Consider the following 26,985-nt stretch of genomic DNA (forward strand, 5'->3'; position numbering starts at 1 on the left):
CCCAAATATCCTAATACTAATGTTGAGTTACGTTGGGTTGTGGTGAGTGTGTGTGTGTATGTATGTGTGTGTATCTGTATCTAAAATATATGGGATATGTATTTTTTTTAGGATGTGTCTGTTTCAAAGAAAATGTCTATCTTATAAAAGAGGAAGAATAATGGATTCTTTTTTTTTCTAGAGCAGAGAGTGAAGAAAACTAAAATCCAGTTTATTGTATTACAATACTATGTCATATAACAGTCAGGTAATTTATTTTTTGTTGCGTCTCCTGATGATTTATGTGTAGAATGCATGTTTTAAAATATTTATTCTGTTTTGCAGGCCCTGTAATTGGATGGGCTTATTTGATATATGTTAGTTGGTCTTGGGCATTCTTCATGATCAGAATGGGTGTTTTTCACTGGGAATTCAAAAGGTAGTGTTCCTGAGTAGCTGGAACCTCATTAGTGCTGTACCTGTCAATTTTTTTCCTTTAAAATAACGTTTGAAATTTACCAGTACCTGTATGGAACAGAAAAAACAATACAGAAATTTGCTGCGTTAAATTACTGTTGGAATGAGATGGGTATAAATAAATAGTGTTTAAATGTTTATTGAATAACAAAATGAATTATCAGTAGACTGTATTACAGGAATATAATCTCATTATTTTGTGTGACATTCGATTTTTTTCCTTCAAGGTCCAAAAAGTCATAAATGATATATAATACTCTAATTGGTATTAACTCCTTTCATCATCATTGTTAAGGTAGCCACATAATTTATTGCCCTAGCCAGGATGCTTTTAAGAGCAAAAGGGACATTATTAATAATGCATCCAGGTGCAAACCTGCATTGTCCCAGGCAAACTGCGATGGGTAGTTAGCCTAAATTCATAACTAATTTGTATTGAATACTTATGTGCTAGGTCCTGTGCTTCACATGCATCATTTTGTACTCCTTACAGCAAAACTTCATGAGGATGTTACCTATTTTACAGAGGTAACTGAGACTCAAAGGAGAGATTAGGTAATTTGTCCTCAATTACATAGCTAATAAGTGGTAGAGCCCCCATTTTAACTCAGGTCTGATGCCAAAGTCACTAAGGTTTTATGTCTTTAGACCTAATTGCAATCTAATTAGATTGGAAGTGCAAAGAAAATGAAAGGTTGTAATTTTTAAAATCTGTAGGTTATTTGCCTCAAAAACATTTGTTAAAGGAAATTTGCTTTATGAAGCAGGTGAGACTTATTTAGCAATTACACCCTCTTTTTTGGTCTGTCAAGGTTCCTGTTTCAGCTGTTACTGCTTGTGAAAAAGTTTGATAAACTTAATTTAAAATCAGAAATGGCTTTAAGAAATAGCTTAATAATGAAGTCATCTAGAACTGTTAGGCTGATTGGATATATTCTTTCAGATTAGTGAACATGTAGTGAGGCCTTAAATAATACAGTAGATCAAATGCATTTATGGAATTATAATGTGTATATTACTTTTCCCAAAGCTCTAGCGGCTTGGGAAATAGAGCAAACCACTCACCAACCTCCTGTTCCCTTGATTTACTGTAAAGTAGATAACAAATTAGAAAGTAAAAAGTCCTCTGTCAAACCCAGACCAATCAGGTGCTAGAATTTTGGGCCACTGACTAGGGCTGGGACATGTTTTTCTTTTGTAAGTCTAATTCCTTAACATTTCTGTATAACACAGACATTTCCAAAACCTTATGGCCCGTTGATTTTAAAAAGTATCCAACTTACGTGATCCTTTTGACATTTTGATACCCAGTGTAAGAAAGCAGTAACACTTCTGTGTCTATTTTTCCTTCGTTATTTTTCTTCCCAACCTGGAATATGGAAGTTTCCCAGATAATCAAGCAGTTCATTTTATATGTAAAAATCTTGACAATCTTGAACAATTTGGGAATATATTTGTGAACTTGTGGTTTTGCTCTTGAAATATATACTTGATATTTTTGCTGTAGATATTCTTGTATTTTAGTGCTTCAACCCAAGGTTTTAATTTCATTAGTCATAATATCACCAACATATGTGGGAGACAAATATCTGTAGACAGTGCATGGTATATGTATGTAGATTTGTGGACCTCTTGCAATAATTTCACTACTACAGGTTGGGCTGCTATTACAGCGTTTACGTGGTGATGAACGTGATACTTTCTGTGGGGGAGAGGAGATATTTGTGTTCAGTGTTTTCAGTTTTTTCTGGAATGAAAAATGGTCTCTTTCCTCTTGTTCTTCACTTGAGTGTATGAAGAAAGGATTTAACTCTAATTACAATTTTCATTTTTTATTGACCAAAGTTCCTGTTAGTGTCAATTACATCTAAGATGACCATATAATTTATCCAAACTGGGACACTTAGGTGTGAAAGAGGGCCATATTAATAATTACTACAGGACAACAGTTGTAGACTGCTACTCTTCTGGACAGACTGGAGATATATGGTCAACTTCGTCACCATTTCTGTGTAGGAGCACTGGTTCAGGGATCACAGTTGTCAACGTGTTTGGTTCTGTAACACAGTATTGTTTTCCTCAAACAATATAGCAGTCATTTGTATTTGTGTAGATAATATTTTCTTTTTTGGTCAAGTGATTTTAATCTTAAAAATTGACTTCACTCTTTTAAATTGTTCACTTTGGTGGAAAACTTATTTCTTAAAAAGTAGTACTTTACCATGAGATATCATCTCACACCAGTCAGAATGGCCATCATCAAAAAATCTAGAAACAATAAATGCAGCAGAGTACTTTACCAGTTAACACCAAAATTGCCAGTAATCAGTGACTTTTACATTAATAACTTAAAATAAACACATGAATCTTTTGGGCTTTTGAGTCATTTTTTGACTTCTTGAGAATGAGAAGTCAGAATTGAGTTAGTGTGAATAAGACCAAATTCTAATTTAGTGGCGTAGCTTGATAATAAAAGAGCGTGAACTGGGTTGAACTGGGTAATTGAAGATTAAATTCACTGTCTAAAGTACTTGAGTGAATTGAAATGTCATTATAATGGTTTCTTTTTTTGACTAACTTGATCCTGTGAATTGGCAGCATTTGGCTTGGTCTCCATCCTTTGATTTGTTGACATTGTTAATATTCTTCGGTTTAACTGTTTTAGAGGGTTGTTGTAAATCAGAATTATTTGTGAGCTGCAGACTTCCTGCCAAGAGATTAGACACATGCTGAATCCTTTTTTTCCTGCTGTCCTTTTCAAGTGGTAGAGGTAGAAGAATATAAACCAGGCTAAGCTAACATTGCCATGCAGATATTTTATAATCCCATTTTGCTCTAGTAGTATCAGCAGTGGTGGAGGCCTTAGTAGCATCCTCTGATAGGCCAGTAATGGAAGTGATCAGCAAATTGTGTGGGTGGTGAGAGGTACCATGCAATAAGTAAAGGCAGTGAAATATAAACCCTGCCCTGTTTTTTAAAGAGGAATGCCTTATGTTTCTTTTAAAAAAAATAAGATAGTCATAAAAAGAGACAGAAGTGTATGAGTGAAATAGCAGTAAGAAAAGCACAGCTTCTAAGCTTACATCCTAGTTATTCATGTTGTTTCTTAAGCTTTATTTTTCTGACTTAGTATTGTAATGTGATGCAGGTTATATCTTATTCATAGTCACAGATTCATAGAATTGGAAAGGTATCTTGTAGATAGCTTAATCCAGTACTCTAATATTGATGGAGATCCTGAGACACAAAAGGTTAAATAAATTGGCCAAATTTACAGTTACTGTTAGAGCCAAGACTAGAACCTAGTATCCTGTCTTTTTCCATTTTCACAGAGCTGAATTCCACCCTGCTACTCAGAATAAAAAAGCTATCTGGTAATCAACCTTTGATTTGCTACAAATGCTGTAAAATTTTAATGAAGCATTCTATATAGGAACAATTCCCAACACTTTTGTATATAACTACATATACGATGGTATTTTATTTTCATGACCTCAGATTCAGCAGTTCTTTGTGATTTGACCTTTTTTTGTTTTTAACTATATTGAGTATTTTTCGTTTTGGTGATGGTATTATTGAGCTGACATTTTCATTATTCACAAGGCTTGCATGTCATTAATTTTCATCTACTCTGAGGTTCTTAATGAAGAAGTTCTGTTGCAAACACAATAATGTTTGCCCTTCTCTTTTCAGTATGACACATTTTTATGTTGGTACCTATGATTTTTTTTAATTGGCATGTTGTGCTTTAGAACACTATCGCGTTTTGGAGCTTCTATGAACACATTCAAAAGGTGACGATGCTCAAGGTATAATACTTTAGTAGTTGGTTGGTATTAGGTTACCTTGATTCCTCCCTCCCACCATACCTTTTTGGTTTTTTGTTGTTGTTTTTCTTGGTTTTTTTTGTTGTTGTTTGGGTTTTTTTGGCGGTACGTGGGCCTCTCACTGTTGTGGCCTCTCTCATTGCGGAGCACAGGCTCCGGACGCGCAGGTTCAGTGGCTATGGCTCACGGGCCTAGCCGCTCCACAGCATGTGGGATCTTCCCAGACCAGGGCACGAACCCGTGTCCCCTGCATTGGCAGGCAGACTCTCAACCACTGCGCCACCAGGGAAGCCCTACCTTTTTGTTTTTAAAAAGAGATTATTTCTTCCAGACTTAATAGATGTGGCTTATTTTAAAACTGATATTCACACAGGCATTTGAATTCCAGAATTCAGTTTTTTAAGTCTGTTGTTTTGTTAACCATATATTTTAGTGCCTTAAATCTTAATTGATGCAGTATGTCCATTGAATATAGTATGCGTGTACTTATACTTAGCACCAGGTCTTCTGACCCATTAGTACTGAGCAGTATGTTTTCTATGGTTTTGTTTGTTTTTTTTGTTTGTTTGTTTGTTTGTTTTGTGGTACACGGGCCTCTCACTGTTGTGGCCTCTCCCGTTGCAGAGCACAGGCTCTGGACACACAGGCTCAGCGGCCATGGCTCACGGGCCCAGCCACTCCGCAGCATGTGGAATCTTCCCGGACCGGGGCATGAACCCGTGTCCCCTGCATTGGCAGGCAGACTTCCAACCACTGCGCCACCAGGGAAGCCCGCTTGCTTTTATTTTTGATATTATACATTCATCCCTATTCTGTAATGTATAGTCAATTCTCATTATTCTTGTAGATATTTTCTATAAACTCACCATAAGCACTGAATTAATGAGTACTGAACCCCAGCCCCTAGGGGAAATATGCACACACACACACACACACACACACAGTGGTAAGTAGACAGATATGTATGTATACAAATATCTCACATAGATTATGATCTTAAATTGTAAAATCAATTCTTAGTAGTTTCCATTTCCTTTACAGTATTTTTTTTTCTTTTTTTTTTTGCGGTACACGGGCCTCTCACTGTTGTGGCCTCTCCTGTTGTGGAGCACAGGCTCTGGATGCGCAGGCTCAGCGGCCATGGCTCACGGGCCCAGCCGCTCTGCGGCATGTGGGATCTTCCCGGACCGGGGCACGAACCCGTGTCCCCTGCATTGGCAGGCGGACTCTCAACCACTGCGCCACCAGGGAAGCCCCTGAACAGTATGTTTTAAGTGACTTTTTGCCCTAACGTTATAACAAAATTAAATTTTTTAAAGATTGGCATACGTGGATTAGGAGAATTAAATGAAATACTTTTAGCAGTGGTTAGAAACACAGTAATCTGCATAATTTTTATTAATATATGATAATGACTGTAGGAGAATTGGAGATCACTAAAAATGCTTTAAAATTCTCAAGGTGAATAAAATCTGCTTTAAACTCCCTAGTTACAGAATAAATCTCAGGTTTGGTTTTCTTGCTGGCTTTTCCTCCCTGGAATTAAATTTACCTGACACAGTCATACATTTATTGACCAAATGAGTAGTTTTTGAAATGACTGGGCAAATTTTCTAATTTGGCTGTTTGTGTTCCAGGAATGGATTTGGATATATTGGCACACAGTACTCTGAAAGAAATAAGGGTAATAAAACATATTATTTATCCGAGGGACAACTCTATTTAAAACAAAAATACTAAAAGTTGACTTATTTAAAAATAAGCTCTGCTGGGTTCAGACTGCAAAGGTGTTTTGTCATTTTGTAAGTTTTCATACCGGAAATGAACATGGTCTCAAAAGCTCACAGTGAGGTTGAATACATTGGACATGCCTATTGGGACTGAAGGAATGTATTTATTTAGTTTATAGTCTTGTATACTACAAAGCTACAGTAATCAAGACAGTATGGTACTGGCACAAAAACAGAAAAATAGATCAATGGAGCAGGATAGAAAGCCCAGAGATAAACCCAAACACATATGGTCACCTTATCTTTGATAAAGGAGGCAGGAATGTACAGTGGAGAAAGGACAGCCTCTTCAATAAAGAGAACGTACTTGAGTATATGGGGAGGAGGAAGTGTAAGCTGTGACAAAGCCAGAGAGAGGCATGGACCTATATACACTACCAAATGTAAGGTAGAGAGCTAGTGGGAAGAATAAGCCCTGGTGGGTTAAGCCTGCTTATAAAAGGTGTTTTGTCATTTTGGAAGTTTTCATACCGGAAATGAACATGGTCTAAATAGCTCATAGTGAGATTGAATACATTGGACATGCCTATTGGGACTGAAGGAATGTATTTATTTAAAGTTTATAGTCTTGTATACTACAAAGCTACAGTAATCAAGACAGTATGGTACTGGCACAAAAACAGAAAGATAGATCAATGGAACAGGATAAAAAGCCCAGAGATAAACCCAAACACATATGGTCACCTTATCTTTGATAAAGGAGGCAGGAATGTATAGTGGAGAAAGGACAGCCTCTTCATTAAGTGGTGCTCGGACAACTGGACAGGTACATGTAAAAGTATGAGGTTAGATCACTCCAGACAAAGCAAGAGAGAGGCATGGACATACATGCACTACCAAACTTAAGTATCTAGTATCCCACTAGATAGCTAGTGGGAAGCAGCCGCATAGCACAGGGAGATCAGCTCCATGCTTTGTGACCGCCTGGAGGGGTGGGATAGGGAGGGTGGAGGGTGGGAGACACGGGAGGGAAGAGATGTGGGAGCATGTGTGTATGTGTAACTGATTCACTTTGTTGTAGAGCAGGAGCTAACACACCATTGTAAAGCAACTGTACTCCAATAAAGATGTGGAAAAAAATAAAAGCAAACAAAATGAAAAAAAAATAAAGTTTATAGTCTTGGCATATATTGGGAGGCAGTTGTCCATTTAGTGAAAAGTTGACTGGATTTGGAATCAGGAGACCTGGCTTTAATTACTGGCTCTTTCCACTTAGTAAGCACATGGCCTTTGGTAAATCACTTTCTCTGCCTGTGCTTCTGTTTTTTATCTGTAAAATAGATTTGGTGATTCCTACTTCATAGGATTGTTGTAAGGCTTCATTGAAATATAGGTGAAAGGGCTGTATGAATAGGATGGTAAGTATTGCTTATAACTAGGAAGAGACCTAAGTGATTTAAGAACAATTACATATTTGTTCTCTTGTTTTATTGGTAAGCTTTCCCAGAAATATTTAAGTTTAAAAATGGCTGATGCTAACCATATACTCAATCCAAAATTTCTGACTTGTGCACATGAATATAACTGAGTATAAGGTAACTAAATAAAAAGATTTAAAATCTTCTCTTTTATGAACGTAGAAGGAGCCCGGGGGAGGGGGACAGTGGGGATACTTTTTTTCTCACATAAGTTAAACTGGAAATGTACCACAATGTTTTTCACCACAGAGTAGAATCTACAGACCCATTTTATTAACATAATTCTTAACTGATCTTTTCACACCAAAATGGAGAGAGATCTGTATTTCATCATTTGGACTGCAGTCTCCTGACATCTTTGGCATACTTTAACCTTTAAAATGTTAGTTTTCACTTACCAAACAATAGTGACATTACATCTGTCGGGCTGAACTGAACTTGCGGTTTAGAATTATTACATTTTTTTCATTTTTATACCACTTAGGTAGTGAAGGGACTGCTTAAAATGAGACCAGGTTCATTTGGGTGTATGTTAGTAAGATGATTTTACAAGGCATTTGAGGGCATTGCTTACATTCAGGATTTTCTTTTCTTTGAAGGTGTATTGATAATTCTAGTCTGGGGGACCTCGGCAGGTGTTACAGCCGTAACTCACCCCTTAAATGTCCATACAGGGTAGAGATGTCTTGCCAGTGCTGGAATCTCTTGACCACCACTCCCAACCTAGGGAAAGTGCAGAATGAGGCAGAAATAATGAAGGCTTTGGGCAAAAGTAGGGGAGCACATTGGCTTTTTCTCTCCCTGTGCCCTAATCAACTACAGGAAACAGACTGCATTTTAAAATGGAAACCTATACCTTAGCAAAAACATTGTGTTCTGTTTAATGAAGCCTTGCCAGTTTGGTTGCAATTTTGAAATAAATGAGTGCGTTGCAGGGATGCCATGTGGGGAAAATATTTTCCTTTATTTTCTCTGGTGTAGGCAGGGGGAAAGGAGAGCAGCGTGTTATTATGGAAGTAATAGTAATTTGGATTTGTTCACATGTTGCTTTGTGAGTGTGTCTCGTTGCTAAAACTTTGAATTAAAAAGTAAAACCAAAATAAAAATCCTTCTTGAACAGAATAAAGCAACCTCTAAACTCATCAGGTGGGAGCTATTTAAGATTTAACAGTCTGTAAAATCACAGTGTTTGGGAGGGTTTTGAATGGAGGTATGACTTTTTTGACTCTAGTTTCCATGTAGGAAATGTTAGAAATTCTAGAATGTCAAGAGTGAACTTGAAGATCGTTGAGTGTAGGAAAGAATCATCTATCCCATGTGTTTTTGTAGAGTATTATTTTATTTTTGAAAAATGTAAAGGAGATGCATAAATAGTGGGTTTATAGAGCATAAACTACATTGAGAACACTTTAAAGCTCTTTCCATATGTGGGGTTGCTGTCTTACAAACAGATTCTTTAAAGCTGCACTGTCCAATATGGTAACCTCTAAGCACATGTGGCTACTGGACACTTGAAATGTCACTAAATAACTGGAACTGAACTCTTAAGTTTCTTTAATTTTAATTAAGCTAAATAAAAAACTGAAAGTGTAAATTTTTTCCATTAAACACAACTTTGTTGTTTCATTAGGACTACATTTCACTTTAATGAAGGTTTAGCATCCATCTTGGGATGTGCTGTAAGTGTAAATTATACACCAGATTTCTGAGACTTAGGATTTTTAAAAAATATAAAACATCTCGCTAATTTTTGTATTGATAACATGTTGAAATGATATTTTGGCTATGTTGGGTAAATAAGATATTAATAAAATTAATATTTCAAAAATATAAAAAGACCATGTAAGGCAGGAAGTGACACTAGTGGTACAGACAAATGCTGTGTGCAAAGATGGATGAAAAAATTGATAGCTGAGATAGTAATAGCTTCTTAGGTGATAAGATTTCATTAAACCTTGAGGCGTGAGGGAAATGGGGAAAGACTAAGCGGGGGCTGAAGGAACAGCATTAGTAGAAGTGTGAAGGTAGTAAAGCGCAAAGTGTGTTGGAGGGAGGGGATGGGGCAATATAAGTGGACTGGTCTTACCAAGAAAACATTATAACAAAATTGTGCCACTGGGAATATGTGGCTTAGTATGACCTTAGGCCCAGAATAGAAAACCAAGGGGCTCTCCATCCTTAATGACATTTTAGTCCAAAGGGTCTTTTGAAATCAGTCTGTTCAAACTCCCACCTAATAAGGACAAACTCCCACCTAATATCTAGCCTCTGCTTGAATATTTCCAGAGATTGGTAATAGCTTGCTTCAAGAGACTGGTTACATCTCCACTTTTAGACAATCTTATTTGCTAGACTATTAAAAGACAGAATTATCTGCTTCCATATTTCTTCAACTCTTGGCCCTAGTTTGACCCTATGATTCTTCTCTCTTTCATGTTATAACTCCAAATATTTGAAGATGGTAATCATGTCCATTTTTAGTCTTGTCTTCAGGCTAGACATCTCCAAGTAATTCAACCATTTCTTTTCTATTTTTTTTTTTTAAAGTTATTTTCTTTGGCTGCGTCAGGTCTTAGTTGCAGCATGCGGGGTCTTTGTCACAGCGTGCAGGATCTTCCTTGCGGTGAGGGCTTTTTGTTGTGGCACGCGGGTTCCAGAGCACGTGGGCTCTCTCGCTGAGGAGTGTGAGCTCAGTAGTTGTGGCATGCGGCGTTAGTTGCCCTGCGGCATGTGGGATCTTAGTTCCCTGGCCAGGGATCGAGCCCACTTTCCCTGCATTAGAAGGCAGATTCTTTACCACTGGACCACCAGGGAAGTCCCTCAACCGTTTCTTTTATGGTATTCCCTGGCTTCTCACCATCTTGGTCACTCTAGATACTTTCTTGTGTTTGTCAATGTCCTTTTGGAGGTATTTTAAATGTTTCAAATACTCCGCATATAGTCTGAAGTGCAAGTTGCATTGGCACTGTTACCTACTTTTATCTGAACACTATGGCCTGGGAAAACAACATGTGACTTAGGTTTCTTAGCAGCCAGGTCAAACGGTCTTTTTATTGAGCTTTTGTTAACTAAAAATATCAGGTCTTCATGTGAACTCACCAAGACAGGTTTTTTTCCCCTATTCTGTAATCTTTTTTTTTAAAATTTATTTATTTTTGGCTGTGTTGGGTCTTCGTTGCTGCATGCAGTCTTTCTCTAGTTGTGGCGAACGGGGCAGGGGGCTACTCTTCATTGCGGTGCACGGGCTTCTCATTGCAGTGGCTTCTCTTGTTGTGGAGCATGGGCTCTAGGTGCAAGGGCTTCAGTAGTTGCGTCACGCGGGCTCAGTAGTTGTGGCACGCGGGCTTAGTTGCTCTGCGGCATGTGGGATCTTCCCAGACCAGGGATTGAACCTGTGTCCCCTGCATTGGCAGGTGGATTCTTAACTGCTGTGCCACAGGGAAGCCCCCCTATTCTGTACTCTTACTATGATTACTTCAGCTTGCTAACCCTTAAAGTGTTTAAGGTAGCACATTTATCATCATTTTGTTGATTTCAGCTCATCTTCACAGCCCAGAGAATTCAGAATATTTTTTATCATATACATCTTCATTACTAACTCCCAGTTTTGAGTTGTCTGTAGATTTGTTTAGCATGTCTTTGACATGGTTCTTTTAAAAATGCTAAAGACAGGGCTGTTTGCAGGTTAACATTGCTCCATAATCTTTGAGAGTGTTATTTAACAACTGTGAATCTGTTAAATTGTATTGTCATCAAGCTCCTTGCTACTCAGACTGATCAGCAGCATCAGCATCACTTGGAGGCATATTTAAAATGCATGCTCTCAGGCCTCACCCCCAACCTACTGAATCAGAATCTGTATTTTTACAAGATTTCTATATGATTCGTTTGTATGCTGAAGTTTGAGAAGCACTGATCTAGTCCACATTTCTCCATAACGATAGGATGCAAAACCTTTTCAGACTCTGTACAGAAACCAAGCTAGACTAGTCGGCAGTATTATCCTGATGCCCCTATCAAAGAGTTTCTCAACCCTGACTGCACAATGGAATTACCTGTGGAATTTTTAAAATATCACTGTCTAGTTCGCCCCAGAGAAAGCTCCCCCAGGTGATTTTCATGTGAGAATCTTGTAAAGCAAGTTGTCTGTGAAAGAAAGCTAAAAGCAAATGAGGTTAATTTGGCAGTGAATTCCACTTCTGGTAAACATATTTCTTCTTCGTGTTTGCAATATATCTGATAGTCTATTGCAGAATTTCCCCCTAGGTTTCTCGTCAGATTTTGCTGTGCTATAGCTTATAGATGTCACTTTCTTTGAAGATTACATCATCTAGCATCTCTCCTGTTCTCTGTGATTTCTCAAAGATTATCATTGGAAATATTGCAGTTTTGGTTCTTGATTCTCTCTGAGATATTTGGTTTTTTCCACTACTTCCAGTTGGAAGATGATTCTCCGTGTTGAATAAAACAGAAGTTGAGTGCCTCTACTTACCATCTCCTGTTAATATACCAACGCCCCCACAAACACGTTTAGTACAAGACTCCATTCTTCTTTCAGATTTTGTTTTTCAAAGCCATTTTAAAAAATCTTTCCTGTACTTCTGAAAGTTTCTGTTTCTTGTGGGCTTTAACCTCCCTGGCACTATTCTTAAGACTTTGTGCCATGCTTGTAACAGTCCTTGGTATGTGAGTTTTCTGTTATCTTTGGTTCATGTCCTGCAAATGTCAGAACTTATCAGATGTTTTTCCCTTCTTTGAAAGCTTTACATTTTTAAAGCCTTTCAGCCCTACTGAGTTGTATATTTTTTTTGAATTTTATTCATTTTTTATACGGCAGGTTCTTATTAGTTATCCATTTTATACATATTACTGTATATATACATCAATCCCAATCTCCCAGTTCATCACACCACCACCACCCCCCGCCACTTTCCCCCCTTGGTGTCCATACGTTTGTTCTCTGCATCTGTGTCTCTATTTCTGCCCTGCAAACCGGTTCATCTGTACCATTTTTCTAGGTTCCACATATATGCATTAATATACGATATTTGTTTTTCTCTTTCTGATTTCGCTCTGTGTGACAGTCTCTAGATCCATCAACGTCTCTACAAATAACCCAATTTTATTCCTTTTTAGGGCTGAGTAATGTTGCATTGTATATATGTACCACATCTTTATCCATTTGTCTGTCGATGGGCATTTACGTTGCTTCCATGACCTGGCTATTGTAAATAGTGCTGCAGTGAACATTGGGGTGCATGTATCTTTTAGAATTATGGTTTTCTCAGGGTATATGCCCAGTAGTGGGATTGCTGGGTCATATGGTACCTTTGTTTTATTTCATTTATTCCTTTTTTTGAATTTTATTCTATTTTTTATACAGCAGGTTCTTAATAGTTATCCATTTTATACATATTAGTGTATATATGTCAGTCACAGTCTCCCAATTCATCAGCTATATCAGTTTACATTCCCACCAACAGTGCAAGAGGGTTCCATTTTCTCCACACCCTCTCCAGCATTTGTTGTTTGTAGATTTTCTGATGATGCCCCATTCTAACTGGTGTGAGGTGATACCTCATTGTAGTTTTGACTTGCATTTCTCTCATAGTGATGTTGAGCAGCTTTTCATGTGCTTCTTGGCCATCTGTATGTCTTCTTTGGAGAAATGTCTATTTAAGTCTTCTCCCCTTTTTTTGATTGGATTGTTTGTTTCTTTAATTTTGACCTGCATGAGCTGTTTATATATTTTGGCGATTAACCCTTTGTCCGTTGATTCGTTGGCAAATATTTTCCCTTATTCTGAGGGTTGTCTTTTCATCTTGTTTGTAGTTTGCTGTGGAAAAGGTTTTAAGTTTCATTAGGTCCCATTTGTTTGTTTTTGTTTTTATTTCCATTACTCTAGGAGGTGGATCAATAAAGATCTTGCTGTGATTTATGTCAAAGAGTGTTCTTCCTGTTTTCCTCTAAGATTTTTATAGTGTCCAGTGTTACACTTAGGTCTCTAATCCATTTTGAGTTTATTTTTGTGTATGGTGTTAAGTAGTGTTCTAATATCATTCTTTTACATGTAGCTGCCCAGTTTTCCCAGCACCACTTATTGGAGAGACTGTCTTTTCTCCATTGTGTATCCTTGCCTCCTTTGTCATTGATTAGTTGACCACAGGTGCGTGGGTTTATCTCTGGGCTTTCTATCCTGTTCCATTGATCCATATTTCTGTTTTTGTGCCAGTACCATATTGTCTCGATTACTGAAGCTTTGTAGTATAGTCTGAAATCAGGGAGTCTGATTCCCCCAGCTCCCTCAAGACTGCTTTGGTTATTCAGGGTTTCTTGTGTCTCCATACAAATTTTAAGATTTTTTGTTCTAGTTCTGTGAAAAATGCCATGGGTAGTTTGATAGGTATTGCATTGAATCTGTAGGTTGCTTTGGGTAGTATATTCATTTTCACAATATTGGTTCTTCCAGTCCAAGAACATGGTATATCTCTCTATGTGATTGTATCATCTTTAATTTCTTGCATCAGTGTCTTATCGTTTTCTGCATACAGGTCTTTTGTCTCCTTAGGTAGGTTTATTCCTAGGTATTTTATTCTTTTTATTGCAGTGGTAAATGGGAGTGTTTCCTTAATTTCTCTTTCAGAGTTTTCATTATCAATGTACAGGAATGCAAGAGATTTCTGTGCATTAATTTTGTATCCTGCAACTTTACAGAATTCATTGATTAGCTCTAGTTTTCTGCAAGCATCTTTAGGATTCTCTATGTATAGTATCACATCATCTGCAAACGGTGACAGTTTTACTTCTTCTTTTCCAATTTGTATTCATTTTATTTCTTTTTCTTCTCTGATTGCCGTTGCTCAGACTTCCAAAACTATGTTGAATAATAGTGGTGAGAGTGGACATCCTTGTCTTGTTCCTGACCTTAGAGGAAATGCTTTCAGTTTTTCATCATTGAGAATGATGTTTGCTGTTGGTTTGTCATATATGGCCTTTATTATGTTGAGGTAGTTTCCTTCTGTGCCCAGTTTCTGGAGAGTTTTTACCATAAATGGGTGTTGAATTTTGTCAAAAGCTTTTTCGGCATCTGTTGAGATGATCGTATGGATTTTATTCTTCAGTTTGTTAATATGGTGTATCACATTGATTGTTTTGCATATATTGAAGTATCCTTGCCTCCCTGGGATAAATCCCACTTGATCATGGTGTATGATTCTTTTATTGTGTTGTTGTATTCTGTTTGCTCGTATTTTGTTGAGGATTTTTGCATCTATATTCATCAGTGATATTGGTCTGTAATTTTCCTTTTTTGTAGTACCTGTGTCTGGTTTTGCTATCAGGGTGATGGTGGCCTTATAGAATGAGTTTGGGAGTGTCCTTCTCTGCAATTGTTTGGAAGAGTTTGAGACAGATGGGTGTTATCTCTCCTCTAAATGTTTGATAGAATTCACCTGTGAAGCCATCTGGTCCTGGACTTTTGTTTGTTGGAAGGTTTTTTGTTGTTGTTGTTGTTGGAAGGTTTTTAATCACAGTTTCAATTTCGTTACTTGTGATTGGTCTGTTCATAATTTCTATTTCTTCCTGGTACCGCCTTGGAAGGTTATATCTTTCTAAGAATTTGTTCATTTCTTCTAGGTTGTCCATTTTATTGGCATAGAGTTGCTTGTGGCAGTCTCTTAGGATGCTTTGTATCTCTGTGTTAATCTTTTGTTCTGCTAACTTAGGGTTTTGTTTGTTCTTCTTCCTCTGTTTCCTTTAGGTGTAAGGTTACATTGTTTATTTGAGATTTTTCTTGTTTCTTGAGGTAGGCTTGTATTGCTATAAACTTCCCTCTTAGAATTGCTTTTGCTGCATCCCATAGGTTTTAGATCGTCGTGTTTTCATTGTCATTTGTCTCTAGGTATTTTTTGATTTCCTCTTTGGTAGCTTCAGTGAGCTCTTGGTTATTTAGTAACGTATTGTTTAGCCTCCATGTGTTTGTGTTTTTTACGTTTTTTTCCCTGTAATTGATTTCTAATCTTATAGCGTTGTGGTCAGAAAAGATGCTTGATATGATTTCAGTTTTCTTAAATTTACTGAGGCTTGATGTGACCTTAGATGTGGTCTATCGTGGGGAATGTTCCGTGCGCACTTGAGAAGAAAGTGTTGTAATCTCCTGTTTTTGGATGGAATGTCCTATAAATATCAGTTTAATCTGTCTCGTCTGTTGTGTCATTTAGACCTTGTGTTTCCTTATTAATTTTCTGTTTGGATGATCTCTCTATTGGTGTGAGGTGTTAAAATCCTGTACTATTATTGTGTTACTGTTGATTTCCTCTTTTATAACTGTTAGCAGTTGCCTTATGTATTGAGATGCTCCTTTGTTGGGCACATATATATTTATAATTGTTATATCTTCTTCTTGGATTGATTTCTTGATCATTATGTAGTGTCCTTCCTTGTCTCTTGTAACATTCTTCATTTTATCTGATATGAGTGTTGCTATTCCAGCTTTCTTTTGATTTCCAGTTGCATGGAATATCTTTTTCCCTCCCCTCACTTTCATTCTGTATATGCCCCAGGTCTGAAGTGGGTCTCTTGTAGACAGCATGTATATGGGTCTTGTTTTTGTGTCCATTCAGCAAGCCTGTGTCTTTTGGTTGGAGCATTTACTCCATTCACATTTAAGGTAATTATCCATATGTTATCCCTCCCTTCCCTCCCTCCTCTTTTTTCACTGACTTGAGTCTTTCCTTGACCTCCCAGGCGAAGCTTATAGCTTCTTTCTCTGTTTAGGAGGTTGGACTAGACCTCTAATGTCCCTTCCTACCCAGAGATGCTATCCTCTTTAGTGTCTTTTGTGTGTATGTGCTGAAAACAGCTTCATTGACTCAGGCATCCTTAATCACTGTGCTCCTTGGATCTGGCTCTATTTTCTTAATTGTTATGGGTTTGTTTTTTGGGGTACTTTTCTTCTCATGTGTTTCCCATTTAGAGAAGTTCCTTTAGCATTTGTTGTAGAGCTGGTTTACTGGTGCTCAATTCACTTAGCTTTTGCTTGTCTGTAAAGGTTTTGATTTCTCTGTTGAATCTGAATGAGATCCTTGCTGGGTAGAGTAATCCTGGTTGTAGGTTCTTCCCTTTCATCACATAGCCACTCCCTTGTGGCTTGTAGAGTTTCTGCTGAGAAAGCAACTGTTAACCTCATGGAAGTTCCCTTGTATGTTTTTTGTCATTTTTCCTTTGTTGCTTTTAATAACTTTTCTTTGTCTTTAATTTTTGTCAGTTTGATTACTGTGTGTCTCGGCATGTTTCTCCTTCTGTTTATCCTGCCTGGGACTCTCTGTGGTTCCTGGACTTGGGTGGCTATTTCCTGTCCCATGTTAGGGAAGTTTTCAACTGTAATCTCTTTAAGTATTTTCTCGGGTCCTTTCTCTCTTCTCCTTCTGGGACCCCTATAATGCGAATGTTGTTGCGTTTAATGTTGTCCCAGAGGTCTGTTGGGCTGTCTTCATTTCTTTTCATTCTTTTTTTGTCATTCTGTTCCACACCAATGAATTCCACCATTCTGTCTTCCAGGTCACTTATCCATTCTTTTGCCTCAGTTATTCTGCTATTGATTCCTTCTAGTGTATTTTTCATTTCAGTTATTGTATTGTTCATCTCTGTTTGTTTGTTCTTGAATTCTTCTAGGTGTTTGTTCTTGAATTCTTCTAGGTCTTTTTTAAGCATTTCTTGCATCTTCTCGTTCTTTGCCTCCATTCTTTTTCCGAGGTCCTGGATCATCTTCACTATCATTATTCTGAATTCTTTTTCTGGAAGGTTATCTTTGTCCACTTCTTTTAATTGTTTTTCTGGGGTTTTATCTTGTTCCTTCATCTGGTACATAGCGCTCTGCCTTTTCATCCTGTCTATCTGTGAATGTGGTTTTTGTTCCACAGGCTGCAGGATTGTAGTTCTCCTTGCTTCTGCTCCTGAGTTGTATTTTTTATAAATTACTTTCAGGATTATTTATTGATCCTTCACAAGTGGACTTTGTCATGTTGTTAGTGTTCAGAATATTAACTGCTTAATGTTAGCCAAATGTGGTTTTCTTTGGTTTGAGAAATTATGGATGAACTTTTTCCTTTGTGCTTTTCTGTAGTTTTAAAAATTAGCTGTGTGCTATTACCAATACTAAGTTGTTACTTAGGTACATATGGGAAATTTTGGCTTTTGTTTGTTTCTTTGATTGCCTGGCCCATATAACTTTTATGAGTGTTTTATTTAAGCTCTTGACTTGTAGTCTTCTTAAAGTTTCAGGTTATTATGAAAACAGTATATTTCAGAAATTTATATAGCTTACTCTTACCAAAAGTAAGGAATCTTAGTTATGAGGTTAGGAAACTCCAAAAATATTGCATCTCCCTCCCCTTCCTTGACATATTTATCTTATTTGTTTAAACAATGATAGAGTAGTTCTAAAAATAATGATCTAAGAGAGACAATGGGGAGAGCTAGGTGTGCCCATGTACAGCCTGAAATTTGTTTAGACTCATCAGACAGGTAGAGAGGCTTCTTTATTTTTATATCTGAAAGACAGTTTGTTTTTATTTTTCTCTAGTACTGACTTGTAAACATCCAGGTACTTCATGTGTTGTGTGTGGGATTAAATCCTAGTACCAATATAGATTACCTCTTTTCTACAAATCAGATTTTCATATGTTTATGGAATTAACTTTTATTTTGTCAATGGGTCAATCTGAGGTTGGAAGGAAAAGAGTTAGAGAATGAAATTTTTTGTTTGGATTCTTCTCTTAGTTTAGATTGTTTACTACCATTGTTTTTTCATTACAGTGGTTAATGAGTGTGTGGAGGTCTGCCAATACAGTAATTATCTAATGCTGTACAAGTAGTGAATGACAATTAAGAGGTTTTGGCTAAACAGACATGTGAAAGGATGCTCAGTATCACTAATGATTAGAGAAATGCAAATCAAAACTATAATGAGGTATTACCTCACACCAGCCAGAATGGCCATCATCAAAAAATCTAGAAACAATAAATGCTGGAGAGGGTGTGGAGAAAAGGGAACCCTCTTGCACTGTTGGTGGGAATGTAAATTGATAACAGCCACTATGGAAAACAGTATGGAGGTTCCTTAGAAAACTAAAAATAGAACTACCATACGACTCAGCAATCCCACTACTGGGCATATACCCTGAGAAAAACATAATTCAAAAAGAGTCATGTACCATAATGTTCACTGCAGCTCTATTTACAATAGCCAGGACATGGAAGCAACCTAAGTGTCCATCAGGAGATGAATGGATAAGGAAGATGTGGCACATATATACAGTGGAATATTACTCAGCCAGAAAAAGAAACGAAATTGAGTTATATGTAGTGAGGTGGATGGACCTAGAGTCTGTCATAACAGAGTGAAGTAAGTCAGAAAGAGAAAAAACAAATACCGTATGCTAACACATATATATGGAATCTAAAAAAACCCAAAATTGTTCTGAAGAGCCTAGGGGCAGGACAGGATTAGAGGCGCAGATGTAGAGAATGGACTTGAGGACACAGGGAGGGGGAAGGGTAAGCTGGGAATAAGTGAGAGAGTGGCATGGATATATATACACTACCAAATGTAAAAAAAAAAAGTTTTGGCTAGTTTCATGTCCTATCCCAGAGCAGGGGTTGGTAAACTTTCTGTAGAAGTCCAGATAGTAAATTTTTTTCACTTTTCTAATCAAAATTGAGCATATTACATAGTTATTTATTTAAAAACAGAGAAACCAAATTTCCACAAAGTTTTTCTTGATAAAACTCACAATGTAATAATAATTGAGTACAATATTTTGTAATATAGGTCTACTAATGAGAAGAATGGTATTCTTTTGCTGACGGAGGGGTAACATTTTGCTTAATTGGGGCTAAACATACTCCTTATCAAAATCATTTGCAGGTGTTCATTTAGTGTTTTCTGACTTGAAGTGAGATTTTACATATTTCATCTTTGAAAATGTCTATTCACACATATAGGTAGGTCTTGCTCTCTAATCAGTACACAAGCATATAATTTTAATGAAGTATATTCACCCCTTAGAAGGTGTTTATAGAATTTTTCATTAAATTCTTCTCTTGATATTTACCTTTTTAGCAGGCATATCATTAGACGGCAGAGTCATCACTTTCAATTGAAGGGTAGGTGGAAGCTCCTCAGTTACACAGTTAAGTGGATTTTGAAATAAGGAAGTTTCCTTTGTACTTGCATTGAGGTCCAAAAAACACTTCTGGAGTTGTAGTTTGTGCTTAGAAAATATATCTGCTACAATTTCTATAGGAATGGAGCTCTCATTTCTTTGATAGCACAAGAAGTGCATAAAGCAGCTTGACATTGTGATTCCAGTGTTAGTTATTGTTGAAATGACTTTACTGTAGTATAAGATTTACATATTATAAGCACTGTAATTTTAGGTTGAGTTCATTCAGAAACATTATGAAGTCTTCAGAAAAAGCTAATTTCCCAAGCCATTCCTTGTTTGGTAATAGTAATTGAGAGTAGTTCCTTTCATTCAGAAACAAATCTAATCTTGGACCTGGGTACAACAAATCACAGTAGAACTTTACCAGTGCTAAGCCATCAAAATGAGCACCTGGTAGAGCAAGTCAGGATATTCAGCTTCTATTTCTGACAAAAATTCATGGAACTCACTATGTTTAAGTCCACCGTAGTGAAGTTCACCATTGACATCACTAGTTCAATAATGATAGATACAAATATTTTCTACAGACTACCTATAACTACTATATAATGAATAACCATAGACTTTAAACACCTTACATATTCATAGGCATTGTAAATTTGTCCAAGTAGGTCTACACTTTTTTTAACCACTGTTTCAGTTGTAACACATCTTAGCAGATTCCACTTCATGTTGTGCTGAATTAGTGTTTCTCAGCTTCTTTGAAAATATTATCACCTGTAGTTAGTTGTTCCATGCAGACTCTTTATAGAGGTCACTTCTTTAGTTACTTCAAACTCCTCAAATAATCAATGTTTGACTCCTCGAATAAACAGCTGAATAGTATCAGTTATATTTGTCAGCTCATCAAGAACCAAGGAAAACCACTCAAAATCATTTGCTCCCTTGTTTTTCACTTGATTATTGACATATCCCAATATCCTCAACTTTCTGAGCAACTGTTCTCATCAAAAGGCTAATAATCTTAAATTTATTTTCTGTGGACAAATTTCTTTAGCTTCTGCAGTCAAACACAGTTTAACTGACACATCATTGACAAATGGCTTTGCTTGCTTAGCCAACAAATGAGCCACTTGGAAACTTACTCTGGTTGAAGCCTCATTTTTTACTTTTGTGGGGAAATATTTTGTGATGAGATACTTTGTTTTAAATTTTTTAATTTTTCAGACTGTAGTTTTCCTGTGAATTGGGAATATTGTGATGAATGCTTATTTAGTCTGATAATATTAATGTATATTTTATTATTTTAGCACAGTTTTAGCACTGTTGCATTATAAATATAACCTTTGCCATCTAATAACAAAATAATCCATACTCCACTGCACTTTAGGCATTTGAAGTCCATTTTCTCTTCATTTAATATGATGAGTGTGCATTGGTAATTAAAAAAATATCACAGTGTGGTGATAAGCATGGCACTTGAAATGCTGTCAAGTTATAATTGCATCACTGCAACTTACAATGCACAGATCGCCAGTGCAAAGCAGTGAGAGTGCTACATACAGTCTTGGTCACAACTACTCAGCTCTGCCATTATAGCATGAAGCAGCCATAGAAAATAAGTGAATGTGTATGGCTGTATTCCAATAAAACTTAAACACTGAAATTTGGATTTCATATAATTTTCACACATCACAGAATATTCTCTTAAAAAAACATTTAAAGGTGTAAAAATCATTCTTAGATCTCAAGGAGAAAAAAATAGGCACCAGGGCTACATTTGGCCCATGGGCCATAGTTTGCCAACCCCTGACCTAGTCTTTTCGTAGTATAACAGTGCTTTTCAGGAGTTTTTCTGTTATGAAATTTCATTCATATGAGGTCTTAAAATCCACGTCTGGACCTGCATTCTGGATTTTCCCATAACTAAAACTGTTCTATAGAATACATACTGACTTCTGTTTTCAAGATTGATCTCCTTTCTCCTTTTAGATAATTTTCCACTTGTTCATCAAGATGGAAAGCTCAGATTCTAACGATAAAGGAAGCGGTGATCAGTCTGCAGCACAGCGCAGAAGTCAGATGGACCGATTGGATCGGGAAGAAGCTTTCTATCAATTTGTAAATAACCTCAGTGAAGAAGATTATAGGCTTATGAGGGATAACAATTTGCTAGGCACCCCAGGTATGCAATGTTTAGTTTAAGGATTTATATATGTAAATTGCTGGTCTTAAAAAAAAAAGGAAACCTGTATTTTAAGTTTCTGTAGCCGTTTTGAAGTATGATTTTAATACAAAGGATGTAGAGTGACATTAACTGCTGTACTTATTACATGATTTGTTCACTCGTATTTGGAATTATCCTATGTCAGGTTTTTTAGTTAGGAATTATATTATGAATTTATAATGAGCTAAATTCAAGAGAGTGGACCTGAAAAATCTTTTTGTTATTTATCTTTATATAACTTACTAGACATTAGTAGTCTTGAGGAGCTAATGGGAACTTCAGTTCTTAGGAGAGACTTACTCTGTCATAATCAATCAAAGCTAGCCTTGGGTAAAATAGTCCCTTATTCAGAACTTTGTGCTTGGTTATTCTCCTTTGCCTGATTAGGGCCCATTTGAAGCTAGTTAAAATTCATTATCTCCCTTCCTCCTTGTTTCTTGTTAATTCTATTAACCTTTGGGTGATTCCTTAAATTTTAAAAGGTAAGGTGTTAGTTAGCATGGCTCTTAAAAGAGAGAGTGCATTTTGAGGCAGCAGTACCAGACTTGAGTCAGAATGCCAAAGTTGGCATTCTCGCCCTGCCATATATTAATTAACACATCAGTCTCTCACTCAGTCTGTTTCATTGTTTTAAACTGCAGATAATACTACCTCCCAGAGTTGCAGTTTTAAACAATGAGATACTGTATGCAAAAGCATTTTGTAAACTGGAAAGAAATGTGAATAAATATAAGTTGTAATGTCATGCTCTCAAATCGGTGAATTTTACCCAGGTTTCCTACTCACTCTCTGGTTGTCATCTCAGATGGATAAGTCATTGTTTTTTATTCATAATTTGGCAAACATTTTAAACTATTTTAGGTGAAAGTACTGAGGAAGAGTTGCTGAGAAGACTACAACAAATTAAAGAGGGCCCACCACCACAAAACTCAGATGAAAATAGAGGTAAATTTTGCTTGGGGGTGGAGGATAGAATGGATAAGGAGCTTCCTAACGATAAATGTCAGCCAAAGATAATCTAGCAATGGCACAAATTAATTTGGTGCTAAGTAACTGCTCATAAAAACAACTGGCATTTCCTTGATATTTGGTGAGAATGTTAACTTTTTTTTCTGCTTCACCTTTGGGTTTTTTGTGTTAATTGGAGCATAGTGAGGAATGGCCTATTTTAAATGTGATTTTTTTTCTTGATTTTCCACCTCCATTGAAATTTCCCCCTACCTACTGTATTATTCCTTCCTTATAAACATGAGTTCCTCACCAGCAGAAAGACATGTTGCATTCTCTAATCTGATGGTTCTCAATGGGGTATAATTTTGCCCCCCTAGGGGACATTGGCAATGCCTGGAGACATTTTTGGTTGTCATGACTGGGGGTTTGCTATTGGTATCTAGTGGGTGGAGGTCAGGGATGCTGCTAAACATCCTAAAATGCACAGCACAGCCCCCACAACAAAGAATTATCTGGCTCAAAATATAAATAGTCCCACTGTTGAGAAATCTTGCTCTTACCTGGGGTCTGGTGTTTCTCCCTCAATGTGAAATAGGGAATTTGACTAACATAAGAAGCCATGATAACAGTTAGGTTCTCGAATGTGCCATTATATGTACTGTGCTAGGTTCAGACTGTTTACTTGGTCTGATCTCCAATTTCATGTTAATTTAAGATCTTGGTAATGTGAAGAAGTATTCAAATACTTTTAAACCTGTAAATCTCGTTTATATTTTTGCAGTGACTAAAGCAGTCTTGTATTTTTAAATGTCCCATATTATTAAAGGCACTTAAGTCAAGAGCCTAAAGAAATGTAGGCTAATGAAAATTTGACAAAAAAATGTAATTTGAACTAAAACATTAGCCCTGTACCTTAACTGGTGTTTACCTTGTTTGATTACATTAGTGTTGGCAGTGGACTGAAAAAATGTTGTCATCTGACAGCCCACAGTGGTATGTTAGGCTCTGTATATGATGAAGTGCTAAAAATAGACTTCTTCCCAATTCCCTTTTTAAAAAAAAAAATCCGTAAATTTCTCTACGATTAGCTTGCTCTTTTAAAATGGAATTGAAACTTTCCTGCTTTTACTGCAAATCAATGTAGTATGGTTTACAAAAACCTGTAAATGTGAAATCTGTTCAGAATCTTTGTTCTTTTTTTCTAATATGAAGTTTCTGAGTACTCTTATATAATTTCCTAATTTTAATAGTTCCTTTTTCTCCCTCTCTCCCCTCCCTTTTTTAAAAACAGGTGGAGACTCTTCAGATGATGTGTCTAATGGTGACTCTATAATAGACTGGCTTAACTCCGTCAGACAAACTGGAAATACGACAAGAAGTGGGCAAAGAGGAAACCAATCTTGGAGAGCAGTGAGCCGGACTAATCCAAACAGTGGTGATTTCAGATTCAGTTTAGAGATCAATGTTAACCGTAATAATGGGAGCCAAAATCCAGAGAATGAAAATGAGCTATCTGCAAGACGTTCTAGTGGAGAAAGTATGGACAACAACAGCCAAAGGCAAGTGGAAAATCCACGATCTGAATCAACATCTGCAAGGCCACCCAGATCAGAACGAAATTCAACTGAATCATTAACAGGAGAAGCCCCACCTACCAGAGGTCAGAGAAGGGCAAGAAGTAGGAGCCCAGACCATCGGAGAACCCGAGCACGAGCTGAAAGAAGTAGATCACCTCTGCATCCAATGAGTGAAATTCCACGAAGATCTCATCATAGTATCTCATCTCAGACTTTTGAGCATCCTTTGGTAAATGAAACTGAGGGAAGTTCTAGAACCCGGCACCACGTGACATTGAGACAGCAAATAAGTGGGCCTGACTTGCTAAGTAGAGGTCTCTTTGCAGCTTCTGGAACCAGAAATGCCTCACAAGGAGCAGGGTCTTCAGATACAACTGGCAATGGTGAATCTACAGGATCAGGCCAGAGACCTCCAACCATAGTCCTTGATCTTCAAGTAAGAAGAGTTCGTCCTGGAGAATATCGGCAGAGAGATAGCATAGCTAGCAGAACTCGGTCAAGGTCTCAGACGCCAAATAACACCGTCACTTATGAAAGTGAACGAGGAGGTTTTAGGCGTACGTTTTCACGTTCTGAGCGAGCAGGTGTGCGAACCTATGTCAGTACCATCAGAATTCCGATTCGTAGAATCTTAAATACTGGTTTAAGTGAGACTACGTCTGTTGCAATTCAGACCATGTTAAGGCAGATAATGACAGGTTTTGGTGAGTTAAGCTACTTTATGTACAGTGATAGTGATTCAGAGCCTAGTGGCTCAGTCTCAAGTCGAAATATGGAAAGGTCAGAGTCACGGAATGGAAGAGGGGGTTCTGGTGGTAGTAGCAGTTCCGGTTCGAGTTCCAGTTCAAGTTCCAGTTCTAGTTCCAGTTCTAGTTCCAGTTCCAGTCCTAGTTCCAGTTCCAGTGGTGAAAGTTCAGAGACTAGCTCAGAGGTATTTGAAGGCAGTAATGAAGGAAGCTCATCATCAGGCTCATCAGGTGCCAGGCGAGAGGGTCGACACAGGGCCCCAGTAACATTTGATGAAAGTGGCTCTTTGCCCTTCCTTAGTCTGGCTCAGTTTTTCCTCTTAAATGAGGATGATGATGACCAACCTAGAGGACTCACCAAAGAACAGATTGACAACTTGGCAATGAGAAGTTTTGGTGAAAACGATGCATTAAAAACCTGTAGTGTTTGCATTACAGAATACACAGAAGGCAACAAACTTCGTAAACTACCTTGTTCCCATGAGTACCATGTCCACTGCATCGATCGCTGGTTATCTGAGAATTCTACTTGTCCTATTTGTCGCAGAGCAGTCTTAGCTTCTGGTAACAGAGAAAGCGTTGTGTGATTAAGGTCTGAACTCTCAGCTATGTAGCTGGTATAGTGATGGGCAAACAGGAATCACTTGCTTTATGTCCACTTTTTGAGTGGTGCTTAAATGTAAAGTAGCAACCTGAATTGAGTCATTGCTTTCTGAATGAATCATTGTCCTTCCTCTAATTTCTGTTCCAGAATAAAAGGAAATATTTAAAAAGCAACGTTTTAGGACATAAAAATCTGATTTCAGTATCAGTAATTGTTATTACTGATGATTTATCATATATAGTTGTCAGTTTCTCCTTTGTTATCTTAAAAGATCTGCCTTAGCAATGGCTCTTATCTGTTTCATGTTGATCTTTAAAGTTTCCTATGCCATAGGAAAGAGGGATGAAGGAAATTCCCAGTTTAGACTAAGTTACAGTACATGTTTCCTAAGTGATTGCTTAAAGCTATACTGTTCCCAGTTATTAGTTGGCACAAATTCACCTACATTCTGAATATCATTTGTTCACCTTTCAGACAAGGTGATATTATTGGACATGTCAGTGTAAATAACACTAAGGTTAGGATCTTCTAAGTGTATAACTGTCTCCTAAGCCCATCACTGTGGCACACTGTAGAGTGAGCTTATAGTTTAATTGAGATATTTATCTTGTGGAAATATTAAAAAAAAAAAGCCTATGCTTGTGTAAGTGAAAAAAAATCACATTCATTTGTTTAAAAATGTAAAGCTATTTTGTAGAGGCTCAGTACTTTTCCAATGCACTGTTGTATTAATGCATTAAAAATTGTAAAGTACCATGCTTAGAAATGAAAAAACTGCTTTTTGTGAGCCAACATAGTAAAAAACACACCAAACAAAGTACAAAGCTGCTTTTGTAAGTGTGTAGATGTAAGAGCAGAACATATCTATGATAATTAATGTATGTGAACAGCTACTGTGACATGCAAAGAGGAAAGGACAGAGTGCAGAATTGAACTGCATTGAAGATCAGTGGAAATTGTTTATTTTAACTTGGATTTAGGCAGGAAATGAAAGATAGGAGGAGTAAAGAAAACTGCTTGGAAGAACTTAAACTTTTCATGAAGACAGTAGTCATACAGATGTGAGTGAACTGGTTTCATATGGTGAGATCCTGGACACAGTATTCTACTTGAGCAGATGATGCAAATTTGGCAGAGCTTTGGTTTAAGGAAAACAAACCACTACCCCTTAGCACAAGTTACACTGCTGTTTTTTACAAGTCTGCTCCTCAAAAAAAAAAAA

The 26,985-nt window shown here is 37.1% G+C and overlaps 1 protein-coding gene across 1 annotated transcript; it reads left to right on the top strand.

Annotated features, from left to right (window-relative positions):
* Nucleotides 1–228: 228 nt before the first annotated feature.
* RLIM (ring finger protein, LIM domain interacting) lies at nt 229–26,985 on the top strand. Its single transcript, XM_024766418.1, has 4 exons — nt 229–247; nt 21,651–21,843; nt 22,747–22,830; nt 24,128–26,985. Exons 1-4 carry the CDS (start codon nt 230–232, stop codon nt 25,744–25,746), a joined length of 1,914 nt encoding a protein of 637 aa, XP_024622186.1. The 5' UTR covers nt 229; the 3' UTR covers nt 25,747–26,985.

The sequence above is a fragment of the Neophocaena asiaeorientalis genome, unplaced genomic scaffold (assembly GCF_003031525.2).
Source record: "Neophocaena asiaeorientalis asiaeorientalis breed wild unplaced genomic scaffold, Neophocaena_asiaeorientalis_V1.1 scaffold47, whole genome shotgun sequence".
Taxonomy (NCBI): domain Eukaryota; kingdom Metazoa; phylum Chordata; class Mammalia; order Artiodactyla; family Phocoenidae; genus Neophocaena; species Neophocaena asiaeorientalis.